This window comes from Diabrotica undecimpunctata, chromosome 5, assembly GCF_040954645.1.
Source record: "Diabrotica undecimpunctata isolate CICGRU chromosome 5, icDiaUnde3, whole genome shotgun sequence".
NCBI lineage: Eukaryota > Metazoa > Arthropoda > Insecta > Coleoptera > Chrysomelidae > Diabrotica > Diabrotica undecimpunctata.
Genome location: NC_092807.1, coordinates 83,007,214 through 83,023,595, shown reverse-complemented (window position 1 = coordinate 83,023,595; position 16,382 = coordinate 83,007,214). Strand labels below are relative to the sequence as shown.

The 16,382-nt window shown below is 33.0% G+C and overlaps 1 protein-coding gene across 3 annotated transcripts in view; it reads left to right on the top strand.

Annotated features, from left to right (window-relative positions):
• Positions 1-371: 371 nt before the first annotated feature.
• Positions 372-16,382, top strand: part of LOC140440673 (uncharacterized) — a 40,707-nt gene continuing 24,696 nt past the window's right edge. For 2 of the 3 annotated variants that reach the window (XR_011950909.1, XM_072531031.1), the window contains exon 1: positions 372-565. Coding sequence is in view for 2 of the 3 variants with exons in the window: in XM_072531031.1 (XP_072387132.1) it covers positions 433-565 (133 nt within the window). In the remaining variant the exon portion in view is untranslated. Of the gene's footprint in view, positions 566-15,132; positions 15,936-16,382 lie in introns of those variants that run through there. The other variant, XM_072531030.1, reaches the window with a different exon arrangement.

Sequence of the window (16,382 nt, the reverse complement as noted above, 5' to 3'; positions counted from 1 at the left end):
TACACATAGTTATATGTAATTTGCTGGCTTGGTCTACCCAAAATTTTACCACACCAGCCGCCACTGAATTTTATACTTTAATATCTTCTTTTTTCTAGTAGTCTTTACTATCTAATAAAAGTGTAAATACTTTTTGTCATCATTTGCTTTGAATAGCTACTTTTTTTGCTACATTGGACCGAATAGAGCTTAAATGAAAAGTGTACCATGTTAATTCTGTGTATGTTGCCAGAATTCATGATGAGCCAGATTGCATTTACACACGTAATTGTGGCACCATGGGCGTGGTCGTAGAGTAGCGCCCTCTGAGATGACTTTGCGCTGTTGCCTAATTTTAGTTAAAATAAAAATAGTTTTAGTTTGCATTTGAAAATAAAGTGTATAAGTGTATGGTAGGTGCCACAATTTAGTGCAAAAATTTTCTTATACACGATGGCGATGTCGACAAGACGTAAAAGGATACTATCTTTAGTGAATATTTCTAATGAAACAAACCTATTATTTCTTCCGAAATATGAGACTACTCATGGTACTTCTGTAACAGAACAGCAAATCGCAATAGCAGGTAAGTTCTACAGTATCTTGAAAAAATAAATTTTACAAAAATAAATTTTTATTTGAAAATCAAATCGATAGTTGTTAATTTTTTTTGAATTACGCTTATTATTTTTACAATTACTTTATCTTAATTAACATATTATAAGTTACATACTTAACTTTACTATTTTTATTTACAATTATACAAAGTCTATAACAATTAATTTGTTTAAAATATATTTGTAATGTTTTTTAGTCAAGAAAAGTAATTATTGTAAAATAATAAGCATAATTCAAAACAAATTAACACGGATTAATTTGATTTTCAAATAAAAAATATTATAAAATTTATTTTTAAAAGATATTATTTATCTTTGTATTATTTATTTATAATACATAAATATTTAAGTTACCTATCTTTTCATAACCTTTTCTATTACTAATAATAAGAAAGCAAAATTTTGCAAAATAAATATTTATTTTAAATCGTTTAAACAAATTCCTCGACTAAATAGTTAATTCATAAATTAACTTGAACTGAAACATCAATTTTTGTTGAGTAGAACCAGATATATTGCGACTTTTATTTTGACTTTATGAATTCAGTTTTTGAAATAATAAAATCGAGAAATAAACAAAATGCTAACTCGGATTCGAAGCGCCGTTAGACATTGAATTGTTTTAAATTCGTGTAAAAATGCCGACATTTCGAGTAACTAACTTCCTATATGTTGTTGCGTCTGAGTTATTTTAAGTTTGCATAAGCTTAAAATAACAGTACTTTTGTAAACCAATTTTAAAACATTTAACAATAATTTTTTATTTAATAAATGATTTAATTTGAAAAAGTAAACCTTTTTCTTCAATTTGTGCTTTCAAAATTTATGTACACCTAATACTTTACGCACAATAACATTGTAGATAAAAGCTATCTCGGAAAAACAATTTTAATTTTGCAATAACTATTGAGTAAAACTTCTTGACATTTTAAAGTTTTTTGGGAATTTTTAAAAACCTTATTAATTATTTTCAAAAAAACGTCTTTTGAAACTGTTTTTGCAATAATTAAGCAACAAATTAACAAAAATGACTTTACAAACTTTAATTGTAAAGGATTTTCTGCGCTTTTTCACAAAAATTGTGACACTTTTCCATACAATTTTCCGGTCTTCACCTTTAGTATTTAAAATCAATCAGTGATCTTACATTGTTTATAAGTAAAAAATGACGTTTAATATTTTGCATATTTTGTTTATTACATATTTTTACCAACTAATTTATCAAAAGCAGTTGTTAGAACTGCATATAAGTTGTTATTAATAATCCATTTTTTTTTAAATAGATTATTATCTTCAATAATTCAATATTATGTACAAACCCAGTATCGTGCCCTGAATGTTGATAGAACTCCTAGCTGCTAAATCAAGTCAGATATATGTAGAAATTACTCTTTAAAATTATATTTCGACCATTTCGGAGACCTTTTTCAAAGTACAAATCCAACTAAGCGATTAATTTCATATTTTATATGTATCTGTGACAGTTCGTCTGTTTTTAATGATACTATGAAATTTGCACTCAACTGAGGTCAATGGTAGCGTTTATCCAACGTAAAATGGTGCAGCGATTTTATGCTAAATAAATCATTAATCAACATGTTATCGAATTTGACAGCCACATAAAAACTGCTACCAAATTAATAAAGAAACTCCACAACTACTGTTATTTAGTATAAAATAGGTTTGCTGAACACTCTCAATGATTCTTCCATTTCATCTGTATTTTAAACTTTTCACACTGGTCTGTTGATATTAGTTTCAGATATGTTGCGCTTTTCATTCTCATGTAGGTACAGTGTAGGAACCTCACTTCACAATCCATTATAATTTATAGTTTCCGAAAGGGGAACATTTATAGATTGCAAAGCACTCACTCTCTATTGATATACATTTTTTAAAAATTAACTAAGTTTCGACTTTAAACTATGACCTTGATATTAGGTCATCAGTTGTAGTCATGATATTCTCCTTTCTTGTCCGAACGATAACGTCAAATCTCTCACGAACAATAAAGCCTCCTAGTGACACTTTCTATAATTATCCATTTTTCAATATTAATTAAATATTTTTTGCTACTTCACAGATTTAGTATGAAATAAAGTTAGATTGATAAAAATCTTTCGTAAATACAAAACCATGACTATGTGTATCGGGGCATTACTTTCAGATATATCGTGGATCGGTTGTAAATATTTTTCGGTTTTCCTTTGTAAACATATTTGATATGCTTTCATAATTACTTTTTACACTAAAGTCTAAACAATTAGGGCACGACCTATAATCAGAATTTTAAAAATGATGCTGAATTTTGAGTTGACCGTCACCCAAGCAGATTAGCCTAAAAATTCAGGACGACTCTCTTTTGAGTTCTTTAGCATTTTGCTACTTCAGTCGTCTCTTGATGTAATTTAAAAATGTCGACCCATGTAGATAACTAATTTATCAAACTGTTACGGATGAAATGTTACTCTGTGTTAACCAATATATATTTTTTAAATCTTTAAATATTGGTGCTTAAATCGAATATAAACTAAAGCGATATCTTACAAAATTTATAAATTTTAACTGTTTTCAAAAATTGATTCGGATCCGTGTCGTGAGCACATAGCTAAGCGATTTCAAATCGTAAGTCCATTTTATAGACCAGGGAAGTAAAGATTTTTCCAAGACACTCTTTGATACAGGTATCTAACAACTGCTTTTGATAAATTTGGTGATATCAATATGTAATAAACAAAATATGCAAAATATTAATTTTCATCATCATCATCAGTCATTTTTTACTTATAAACAATGTAAGATCGCTATTTGAATTTAATTACTAAACGTAAAACCGATAAATTATATGAAAAAGTGACACATTTTTTCTGAAAAAGCATATAATGCTTTAAAATGAGAGTTTATTTTTTGCTAAATTATTGCAAAAATAACTTCAAAACTGATTTTCTTAAAATTATTAATACCTTTTCTAAAAACGGATAAAAAACTTTAGTTGTACATGAGATTAGGCACAATATTACAAGTATGTAGATATAAAAATTTCAAGAAGATTTATTTAATAGTTATTACAAAATCTTACAATGTTTATATATTGTTTATAAGTTAAAAAATAAAGTTCAATCTTTTGCATATTGTCATCACCAAATTTATAAAAAACAGTTGTTAGATACCTGTATACCTCAGTGTCACGAAAAATGCTTTTTATTTGCTAATATCCCTGGAAGGTCTATTATGAATTAAAAATAACTGAAATCAAGTTGAGTTTTAGTAAATACAATAGAATTATACAATAATACAATTTCACAGAATGGTTTCCAGGTAAGAAGTATTCAAATTGAAATATATATATTACTTATTGCATTAATTACCTAATAGTAAAGAAGGGTCGAGATAGTTTGCGGTACTCTATTGTCAAAAGGATTTATTTTAGTACCTGAAAATTTGGAGAAACAATTTAGTATTATTCAAATTAGACGGGAAAAAAGGACTGCTCAAAACATATTATCTGTTTAGTATAAAGAATTTATATTAGGTACATTTTAGGATATAAATATTTTAAGAATATTAAAATAAGACGGAAATTCCAGATAGGTCAGAACAGGTTATATTCTATAGTAAAATGAATTCATATTAACTGAGGCTTTCAAAAATTTAAAGATATTTAAAGATACTAAAGATTATATAATGATATAAAGAAAATTTTAATCTTAGTTTTTATTTTAATTTTATGTCAACATTACAATTGAAAGTTAGCTATACGCTATTAGTAAACATTAAAGAATATTAAAAAAAAAATAGGTATTTGAAACAATCACTTAAGCAGATAAGTAGCTGTTTTTTTTGGATAATCCACACACTCATGCATTATTTTTAGGACAGAATAATATACTCTGAATCTTTTCCTTTACGTTTCGTCTTTCTCTGATTTACTAACAATTTTTGTACGTAAATGTTCGTGTGCAGTATTCCGTCGTTCTTTGCTGTTATTGTTATGAATTGATTTACGAATTACTTCTAACCGGAAAACCGGAAAGAGACGGTTTGGTCCCAGAATATGTATTGTACAAAAAAAAGGCATTAAGCGATTAATTAATAAGAAGGTGGATCCCTAGTTTCTTATACCATCTCAAAGTTTTTCTGCAATATAATTAATATTAAAACCTTTGATAATGTCGATCGATAACGGCCATATACAATACTTATTATATTTGAATATTGGTAATGGTTTGGACGATCCCATTCTCTTTTCGTTCTAGATTCAGTCCTTGTATGTGTAAACTCAGTGGATATATACAAAACATCTTTTTTATCATGTCATTAACCATTCATTTATTCATTGATTCATTAAGCATTACAATCGATAGGGATTATAGGTAACGCCATTACGTTCAAAATCCTATTCTTTAGTGAGGTGGATTATTCTTTTATGCATTTATAGCTACTAGAGGAAAATGCAATACTTGGGTCATGTGCTGAGAGGCGAAAGATATGAATTACTTCAAGTTATACTGGAAGGAAAAGTACAGGGCAAAAGATCAGTAGGAAGACGCCAGAACTCGTGGCCGAAAGACCTGAGGAGATGGTTCGACCGCTCATCCGCAGAGATCTTTCGCGCAGCAGTTTCCAAAACTACAATTGCCATTTGGATCGCCAATCTTCGAAAGGAGATGGCGCAATGAAAAGAAGAATTTATAGCTAGCTGTTTGCCTTTCTTCTATTTCCATTTCATTTCTTCCTCTCTTTGCACTGAACTTTCGAGTATTTAACTTTTTGAGTATTTTACTTGACAGGTCTTATTAAAGTCTTATACAGGTTCATCTCTGTTCTCTTACTGAGACTCTTGCTTTTCAGCAGATTTTTATTAATTCCATTTGTTTTCTTTCCTTTGTTCCCTCTTTTCAGATTTTCCTTGTTGTTACTCTCAAGTAGCTAAAGGTCGAACAATTTCAAATTTATGGTTTTATGCTATAAGACGTTTCTGAGTTGTTGTGCCTTCTTTTCCTATCGTCATGTATTTTGTTTTGTGTTGGTTTTTCTCTAGCCCTATTACTTTTGCTTTCTTATCTAATTTTTTAACTGCTCTCATAAGTGCCATCTTTGTCTTTGCTAGGATGACTATATCATCTGCACTCGCTATTACTTGAAGTTGATCTGTAATAATGTTTTTGTATATGTCCTTCTTATTATTGCTTCTTATATTAGGTTAAACAGTGTTGATGAGATAGAGTCGCCTTGGTTCAAGCCTTTGTTTACTTTGATCTCCTTAGAAGTTGTTCCGTTGAAACTTATCTTTACTGTGGTGTTCTTTAGACTCATTGTTAGCATAGGTCTTAATTTTTCTGGGATTCCAAGATGCTCTCGCTCTTCCATCATTTTCGTCCGATTAATTGTACTATCAATTTTGAAATCTATGAATATTACGTGCATTTCTCTGTTGCATTCTCTCGAATTTTTAATTATTTGCTCCACTGTATAGATGAAATTGATGATGCTGATCTCCCCGGTCTGAACCCGTTCTGATATCCTAATATTCGTTCAGCGCATAATTTAAATCTTTAGTATGTTTGCTATAATTTTATATGTAAAATTTAATAAGGTTATTGTCTGTAATTGTCGCACTCCTCCTGATGTTCTTTTTTATAAATAGGCACTATAACACCTTTGTTCCAACTATCTGGTAGTATGTTCATATTTTTGTTGTATTAGCTTGTTTTTTTTGTTAAGTAATTCTCTTCCCCAATATTTTATTAATTCCACTTCTATTTCATCTTCTCCTGCTGCTTTTTCATTTCGGAGATTTTTATTTTTCTTTTTGTAATTCTTTATCTGTGGGAATTTCTGCTTCGTCGTTATCTTGTATTATTTGTTTTACTTCTTACTCCAGTGTTTCCGCCGCAGCGAGTATAATTTTTCCGTAATATTCTTCCCCTATTTGGCTGATTTGTTTATCTCCAAATGTCTTCTTTTTGGTTTTTTAGACCTCTTGTTTTAATGCTAAGCATATTTTTTGTTGGTCTGACTTTTTGCAAAATTGTTTTATTTTATGATTTTTTCTGTCCTCTTCAATATCCTGTAGCTTTTCATTAAGGCAGTTATTTTTCTTGTTTTCATTTATTGCGTTGGCTTTGCTCTCTGTTATTTTCTTCCCTGTTTTGTTTTAAAGGGTTGTGGATAATCCATGTTATTATGATAGAGTTTTCTAGTGTTCTCTCTTTTACGCAGTCTTAATCGTACCAGTCTTTATTTATTTTTGATGTTTGTTTTTTCCTATTATGTCATTTGTTGTTTCATTTATTTTGCTTTTTAATTCTTGCCATCTTTCTTTTATGTTTCTGGGTTGTATAAGGTTGTATATATTTTCATTCTTCTTTTTAGCTTCCATTTATAAGAGTTTATTTTAGCTTTATGTTTTTTTATCTGAGCGTGCTCATTTTTATTATTACTGGAAAGTGGTCCGTGTCTGCATTTGCCACTCCGTAAGATCTCATGTCCAGTGTTTTTTTGTATTTGTACTAACTCTTTGGTTGTTAGAACGAATCGATTTGATTTTCACTGTCTGTTGGGTGTCTCTAGATTGCCATGTGTTTTCTTGGAAGCTCAGATTTTGTCGATAGGAAAGTCATATTTAGTGTTGCTGTGAGTTGACAAATTCTGTAGTCGTTGCCATTGTCATTTGTTTTTTCGTATAAAGACTTTTTCCCGTTTCAGACTATATCTTTCAACTATCCTTCTTTCCCCAGTTGTGCGTTTGTTTCTCCCAGTAATAACAGAATGTTTTTTTTGTATTTCGTCGCATTATTTATTTAGGTTTTCATAGAATTCCTATTTATCTGTTGAATCCATAGACACGGATAATTTGGCAGCCAAAAGTAATAGAAATGATTGTTAGGACGTTTGGCCTAGATTCCGTATAAAAGGACAAAGAAAGGAGTTTTAACTAGTGAGTAGTGAAAAAAGAACACTCAAGAACACAAGCAAGAGTTAAAACAATTGAATTTTAACTGAGTATCGAAAACAATATTGCAAAGTCATAAAGTATGAAACGTAACAATAAAATTAAATTATTTGTATTAATTTTTTTATTTTTTTTTTCAAGTAGTATTTGTTTTTAAAAGCTAATTTAACTTGGGCTACACAGTTTAAATTTTTAAGATCATTCACTTAGAAGTATCACAGGAACATTGATTAAGTGATTTGTTTATACGTGTAATTGTATTGAACAAAGAATTTTATTCTTTTACTTCTATTCCTGTTAATTTTGAATTGTAGCCAAAGCCAAAGGTACTTCTAATTCAAAAAATATGATTGGTAATTTGGCGTAATTAAAATTATCCAGATATCTTAATTAAACAATTTAATATTTTTTTATTTGTCTAAAATTCTATTGAAATATATATATATATATATATATATATATATATATATATATTTAAATAGAATTTAAGACAAATAAAAAAATATTAAATTGTTTAATTAAGATATCTGGATAATTTTAATTATGCCGAATTACCAATTATATATATATATATATATATATATATATATATATATATATATATATATATATATATATATATGAATATTACTGAGTTCTCGGGAAGAACCGCGTTGAGAATTTAAAACTCGACGTTTCGGCACCCATTTTGGAGCCATTATCAAGAGGGATACGGTTCGGTTCGAGTTCGGGGTCTCAATCTGCCTACTCCCCTCACTCGAGACGTACCAGTATCGTGTTCTATATTGCAAGAACTGTCTCTCGGCACTGAGGTCTCAATCTGCCTACTCCCCAGTGTCGAGTGACAACCGGTCTTACCCTGTGTGGCTGCTTTTATACTCGCTGTATGCGCGGGAACGGTATGCGCTGACGTGGTCTGAACTGACGTGGCCTGAGCGGTGTGGGCGGGAGGTCGCTGAAGAAGGGGTCGCCATGTTGCCGGCAATCGTTTCGCGTCATCGCGCGTGTTCAAGCTGTGAGGCCGTTTTTCGATTTCGATAGCTTCACGAATGATTCTCGCTTTTAATGAGCGGATGGGAGCGATGGTTTTTGCTTTTTCGAAATCTATTTTGTGGCCTGTCTGAATATGATGTTGGGCTAGGGCTGAAGTGGTATCGGAATGTTTGACTGATAGAGAATGTTCGTAAATACGGTTATGGATTCGTCGGTTTGTCTGTCCTACGTATGTACGTGGGCAACTGGAACAAGGTATCTCGTAGACACCATGGTCTTCATTGGGGATTTGGTCTTTTACGGATCTAACGAGATTGGACAATTTGGAGTGAGTGGTGAAGATGGTTTTGATATTAAGAGGGATAAGAGTTCTACTGATCTTGTCAGTGACACCTTTAATAAAAGGTAGAAAGATTTTGGGTTGATCCGGCGGCAAGGTTTCTTTTTTGGATGGAATGGGGTTTAGAAGTTTTTGAATGCTTCTATTGATTTGGGTTTTGTGGTAGCCGTTTTGTAGGAGTGTTTGTCTTATTGAATTGATTTCGGATGACCTGTGATTGTTGTCGCTAAGTCTTATGGAACGGGAAATAAGAGTGTTGATGACTGAATTAAGTTGGGCGGGGTGATGATGTGACTGGGCATTGAGATAGCGGTTTGTATGAGTGGGTTTCCGGTACACGGAATAGGAAAAACTGTGAGGTGGATTTTTCTGAATAAGAACATCAAGGAATGGCAAAGACGCTTCAGACTCAACTTCCATCGTGAATTGAATGCTGGGATGTATTCCATTCAGGTGGGAGAGGAAGAGATCCAATGTGTCTTCACCATGGGGCCAAATGACAAAGGTGTCATCAACGTACCGTAACCAGCAGGTGGGTTTGAGATTTGACGAGGACAAGGCTACTGTTTCGAAATGTTCCATGTATATATCTGCTATTACGGGAGAGAGGGGCGATCCCATTGGGGCACCTTTGATTTGACGATAGAAATGATTTTGGAACGTGAAATATGTATTAGACATGCAGTGTTTTATAAGAGATAATGTGTCTTGGGGAATTTGATGTTTAGAGTCCAAGATGGAAATGGTTTCATCGATGGGAATGTTGGTGAATAAAGAAACAATTCATTTCATTGATCTTCTGAAAAACTTTTCTATTTCGCCCTCAGACATACTAGTCAGTTTTGACATTGTTTCTTTATTCACCAACATTCCCATCGATGAAACCATTTCCATCTTGGACTCTAAACATCAAATTCCCCAAGACACATTATCTCTTATAAAACACTGCATGTCTAATACATATTTCACGTTCCAAAATCATTTCTATCGTCAAATCAAAGGTGCCCCAATGGGATCGCCCCTCTCTCCCGTAATAGCAGATATATACATGGAACATTTCGAAACAGTAGCCTTGTCCTCGTCAAATCTCAAACCCACCTGCTGGTTACGGTACGTTGATGACACCTTTGTCATTTGGCCCCATGGTGAAGACACATTGGATCTCTTCCTCTCCCACCTGAATGGAATACATCCCAGCATTCAATTCACGATGGAAGTTGAGTCTGAAGCGTCTTTGCCATTCCTTGATGTTCTTATTCAGAAAAATCCACCTCACAGTTTTTCCTATTCCGTGTACCGGAAACCCACTCATACAAACCGCTATCTCAATGCCCAGTCACATCATCACCCCGCCCAACTTAATTCAGTCATCAACACTCTTATTTCCCGTTCCATAAGACTTAGCGACAACAATCACAGGTCATCCGAAATCAATTCAATAAGACAAACACTCCTACAAAACGGCTACCACAAAACCCAAATCAATAGAAGCATTCAAAAACTTCTAAACCCCATTCCATCCAAAAAAGAAACCTTGCCGCCGGATCAACCCAAAATCTTTCTACCTTTTATTAAAGGTGTCACTGACAAGATCAGTAGAACTCTTATCCCTCTTAATATCAAAACCATCTTCACCACTCACTCCAAATTGTCCAATCTCGTTAGATCCGTAAAAGACCAAATCCCCAATGAAGACCATGGTGTCTACGAGATACCTTGTTCCAGTTGCCCACGTACATACGTAGGACAGACAAACCGACGAATCCATAACCGTATTTACGAACATTCTCTATCAGTCAAACATTCCGATACCACTTCAGCCCTAGCCCAACATCATATTCAGACAGGCCACAAAATAGATTTCGAAAAAGCAAAAACCATCGCTCCCATCCGCTCATTAAAAGCGAGAATCATTCGTGAAGCTATCGAAATCGAAAAACGGTCTCACAGCTTGAACACGCGCGATGACGCGAAACGATTGCCGGCAACATGGCGACCCCTTCTTCAGCGACCTCCCGCCCACACCGCTCAGGCCACGTCAGTTCAGACCACGTCAGCGCATACCGTTCCCGCGCATACAGCGAGTATAAAAGCAGCCACACAGGGTAAGACCGGTTGTCACTCGACACTGGGGAGTAGGCAGATTGAGACCTCAGTGCCGAGAGACAGTTCTTGCAATATAGAACACGATACTGGTACGTCTCGAGTGAGGGGAGTAGGCAGATTGAGACCCCGAACTCGAACCGAACCGTATCCCTCTTGATAATGGCTCCAAAATGGGTGCCGAAACGTCGAGTTTTAAATTCTCAACGCGGTTCTTCCCGAGAACTCAGTAATTTTCATTTATCTGACCGCGGAAACCTATCCGAACATATATATATATATATATATATATATATATATATATATATATATATATATATATATATATATATATATATATATATATATATATATATATATAAATAAAAGAACTATATAAGAACTATGTATATATATATTTCTTTTTTTTGTTATTTTCAATCACGTTTCCACTCTCCTTTTGGCAAGCTAAGAAGGTTTCTCTTTGGGCGAAAAAAGAGGACATTATGATAAGTGATGATCAAGATAAGACCTCAGGGAGTGAATATATTCCATCTTCGTCAAACTCGCAGTATCTGAAAACGAGAGATTTCGAAAACGTAAAAACAACAACAAACCAAATGAAAACAACACATTTGAAGAAAATTATGGTGGAAAAATTAAATCTAAGTGGATAAAACAAGCAGCGAGCAAGCAGATACAGCAAAATATAGCAAGGCACCTGATAAAAAGTTTATTATGGATACATTCTTCGAAAGTGTACAAGGTACACATTCTAAAGTACGTAATTTGAAAGAAATAAATGAAAAGGAAAATGAGGATATAAATGGATTGGATAATTCCAATACGGCGAACTATATTAAAAGCAAAAAGTATGGTGAAATAGAAATAGGTAGGAAATAAAAATGTATAAAAACGAATAACGGAATACCTGATGAAAAGTGAGTTATGGATACATTTTTGGATAGCTTACATGATGTGCATTCTGAACAGCAGAATGAAAACGTAGTTGGGAAAGACAAAAAAAGAATAAGCGAAGAAACTGTGAAAAGTACGGAAGCGAGTGATAAATCTATACTGCTATATAGAAAAGAAACTACGGCCAAAGATACATGTATAAAGGTAGTTACAGCATCAAATAAAGACGGGAAAAGGATTAGAGATAAGACTCACGTCTGATTTATTTGTGATAAATCAGTGATCCATATGGGTAGACACTTTGAAACTTTACATTCAGAGACTAACAAAGTAGCAAAATGCTTAGCATATCCAAAGAACTCAAAAGAGCGTCGTGCCGGATTCCTCGAGCTTATCCGCGTGGGTGATTTCTATCATATTTGCAATGTATTAGCTACCAAAACTGGAGAATTATACTCATGCGACGGCCAACTAAAAATGAAGCAAAATTCGTTAAACATTCTGAATATGGGCCGTGCCCTAATTGTTTAGGCTTCTATCTGAAAAAACATCTATGGCACCATATCAAATATGTTTGCACAAAAAAACTGAACTGCGAAAAATATTCAGAACCGAACCATGTTATATCTGAAAGTAATGCCTTGATACATAATATTCACGGTTTCGGATTTACGAAGGATTTTTGTTAATCTATAGTGAATAGCTTTAATCCAGGTCAATCATTAACTGACTTTCTTGTTCCTGAGAAATTTGACATAATCGTTCAAGCTACAAAAGAGGTCAGCATCACTACAGTTGATGACGAAACAGCGAGGCCAGAATTTAAAATTCCGAGTTTGGCGCTCAAAATTGAGTATAGTTTACAGAAATGTATATCATTAGAGAGAGGCAGTGCTTTACGACCTGGAAATGTGAAGCGAAATAAATCCTCGTCCTCCTTACGCAGCGTATGAAATTAGAATGGAATGTTCGTTTATCGTCAGGTGTGGTTGCTACACTAAACAAGAGAAAGATGAATGCAGCACAATTGCTGCCAATAACTAATGATTTGCTCAAGCTTAACAAATATATAGATACTTATATTTTGACAGCTAAAGATGAAATTTAAAGTGAGGAGAGAAATCACTGTTTCATTGTATCATTGTTTTTAACAAACGACGCTCCGGAGAAGAGGCACGGATCCAGATGAGCGATTATATCAATAGACCAAGTTAAGAAGATCAAAGTACAGATGATATAAAGGAATAATTGACACCAATTGAGCGCAAGTTGGCCGATACTCTAACTGTCGTTGAAGTAGAAGAAAAAAAGGAAGAAAAGTTCCAGCAATTTTGATGCCCATAATAAAGGAGTATATCGATTTGCTGATTCGACACCGGTTGGTTTCTTCGCAAAACAAATACATGTTTGCAAGATCAAATCCATCATTGAGACACTTCAGAGGTCGTGACTGCTTGAATAAGACATGTGAGGGGGTAGAACTTGAAAACGCGTCACTGATCAGTGGAACAAAGCTAAGGAAGTATGTAGCGACGGTTTGTCAGTTGTTCAACATGTCAGAGAATGAATATGATTGGCTGACAAAACATTTAGGACAATACATAAGACTACCTAGGGAATTTTACTGATTACATGAGAGTGCAGTAGAATTAACTAAAGTCAGCAGGCTACTGATTGCTGTAGATAAATGTGAAGTCAGTCATAAAGGTTAAAGTTCATAAATGGCTATACAAAATAAAATGTTGCTGAAAATAAATATTTGGCTAAATTTAATGAAAATTAGTTTGTTATCAGGATTTTTAATAATATTACTTTGTAAAATATTTTTGTTTTACAATAACTTAAATTTCAAGTTAATCGCATCCATGAAAATTTTGACTTTAAATATCTTGAACATATGTATTTGCAAACTGTCATTAACATTTTACTTTTCATTTTTATACTTGATTGTTTTTTTAATTAAAGTTTGCAATTTTGGAATTTTTGTCCAACAGTTTTACCATTAGCAAAATTATTGGATAGCAGACATTTAGAATACATAACGGTTAAGTACTCGAAGTCTAACCAATATATCAAAGTCTAGATTGCAAAGAACAGCTTTTATTCTATAAAAACATACACCTGGCTTTCTTAAATTTAAGACGAATTTCTCTACGTTTCGATTTCGTCCGCTGTAATCTCCAAGAAAATCTCGAAATCAAATACTTAAATTTTTCCATTCTGTCTTCCTTTTACTTACATTCAAAGACACGATTTTTAAGTAGGTTATGTATAAGATTGTTGCTGGGTTCATGATGGCCATGTGTTCTAGGTGTTGTCTTCCTCTCACACCGGTTCTTGGTCTCTGTTAACCCTGGACTGTATTTGTTTCTTTAGACTCATGTCTCATAACCATTTTTATCATACTAAAGACGCCTCAATTACGAGTCTTTATTGTAGTTGTTTCCTCTTACCTTCTGAATCCTCATGCCGTTGACCATATTCTTGATCTATCCACACTTGCGGCTGATTTCTCAATCCTAGGAAAAAAAGGTGCCACTTAACCACTCAACTCATCCGCCCGAAGGCGTTGGTCAGTATGCGGGAGATTCCTTAATACCGGTAATCACTGGGTTCGACAATATTCCTTTGAATATTATATAATTAACTATTTTTGAATATAGATCATCAAATTTATTAAAGACATTATTAATTTTCCATATTTGCATGAGTCAAATGCCTTCTCGTAGTCTTCCTTTGCCATTCAGAGTGTTGTAATGATAACTACATTACAGATAACTACCACTACACTATTTATGCGTATTCCTTGTACTAGTACTCACTAGTTCTAACACAAAATATGATTTAAAACTTATTAATATTAGTATAAAATAGCGCTGATTTTAATACTGCAAGTAGTAGGTATATAAGTTAAAATTAGCAGTGACGAAGCACTGTTTTTTTTAAATCAATTGAAAAAAAAATTTGAATATAATTTTGTATATTAGAAAATTCTTTCACCTCTTGCTCGTTCACTGAATCTTCTATTCGAAAAAAATTAAATGAAACAATAGGCTCATGTTATAAGAAACAGGTGGCGTAAAATTTGACAGTAGGAAAGACCTCCTGCCGAGTAGGAATTTGCCGTAAAGGGTTTTTATAAAGACAAACTTATACTATTATACTTTTAAAAACTAGTGTTCTTGAAACGAAAATGTATTATTTAATTGATAGCCAATTCAAAATTTTAGTACAAAATATTTTTGCAGATAAAAACGGCACTGACGAAACATGTCAGAAACAACTAGCACGTGTCACGTGTCACTCGACTGTTATGAACTTGAACTCGTCTTTGAACTATCCGTCGACATACCATTATAGCATAAGGAACCGTACTAATAAGAACAATAGGGATCTGGTACCTGAGGAGGAAGACGGTACGGACTATTCGCCTGACCCTTTTGAAGATTCAGGTAGTGCGTATTCCCCTAGTTCAGATGGGAGTAATTTTAGTTTGGAAGTTTCTAAAGAAAATGAGACAAGTCCTATTACGGATGACCATAATAAAGAAGACACACCGTTAACAAAGCATATAGTCGCTCAAAATAAAAAAGACGATGTAGAATTATGCTCAGTGTCAGTAGCTAAGACGAGAAAAGAGAGAGAAAATAATGAAAAAACGAATTCGAGATAAAGGACACTCATACTAAAATAATATGTAACAACTTTTCTAGACATGTTGAAAAACATCATGAAAATGAAACGGAGGTTGCTAGAATCTTAGCTAAACCCAAAAAATTCGCCAACTTATTAAGATATGGAGACTTTTACCATAATTGCGACGTCCTATCTTTGAAAGAAGGGGAACTTATTTTAACTAGGAGACATACTACCAAGGAAAAAGCATTTATATCATACTCGGATTATGGTCCCTGTCCTGAATGATTAGGGTTTCTTCTCAAGAGAGAGCTCTGGTATCACTTAAGATATACATGTCCTTCAAAGTCGAAGAACGACAAAGATTCTGAAAGAGCTTCTGGAAAAGGTCCTATAGTAGAAAGTGCAGCACTATTAAATGGTATTTAAGAACATAATTTCACACCTCGATTCTTAGACATCGTGAACCATTTTTGAAATGATGCAATTTCCAGTAGATGTAAAGAGGGCGACACAATCATGCTTTATGGAGCATTCCTGTATGAAAAATATAGCTGCACGCAATCGGAACTTATAAGGCAGTCTATGAGACAGCTGGGGAGATTAGCGCTAGAAATGAAAAGGAAAGAAGAAAGTTTTCAAAATTTAAATGAAGTCTTTGTTCCGCAGAAGTTCGACTTGATTGTTAATGCAATCAAGGTAAGTCTGTTAAACACTCTATAGACTTATGTTTTTAGAATTGTTCTGATCTAATTAAGAATAAATTTAATTTAATCTATATAATCACTAAACATATTTTTTTATAGGAAATTCGTATAGTTACTAGTGATCCAACAAAAAGGCAATAATATCAAATCACATC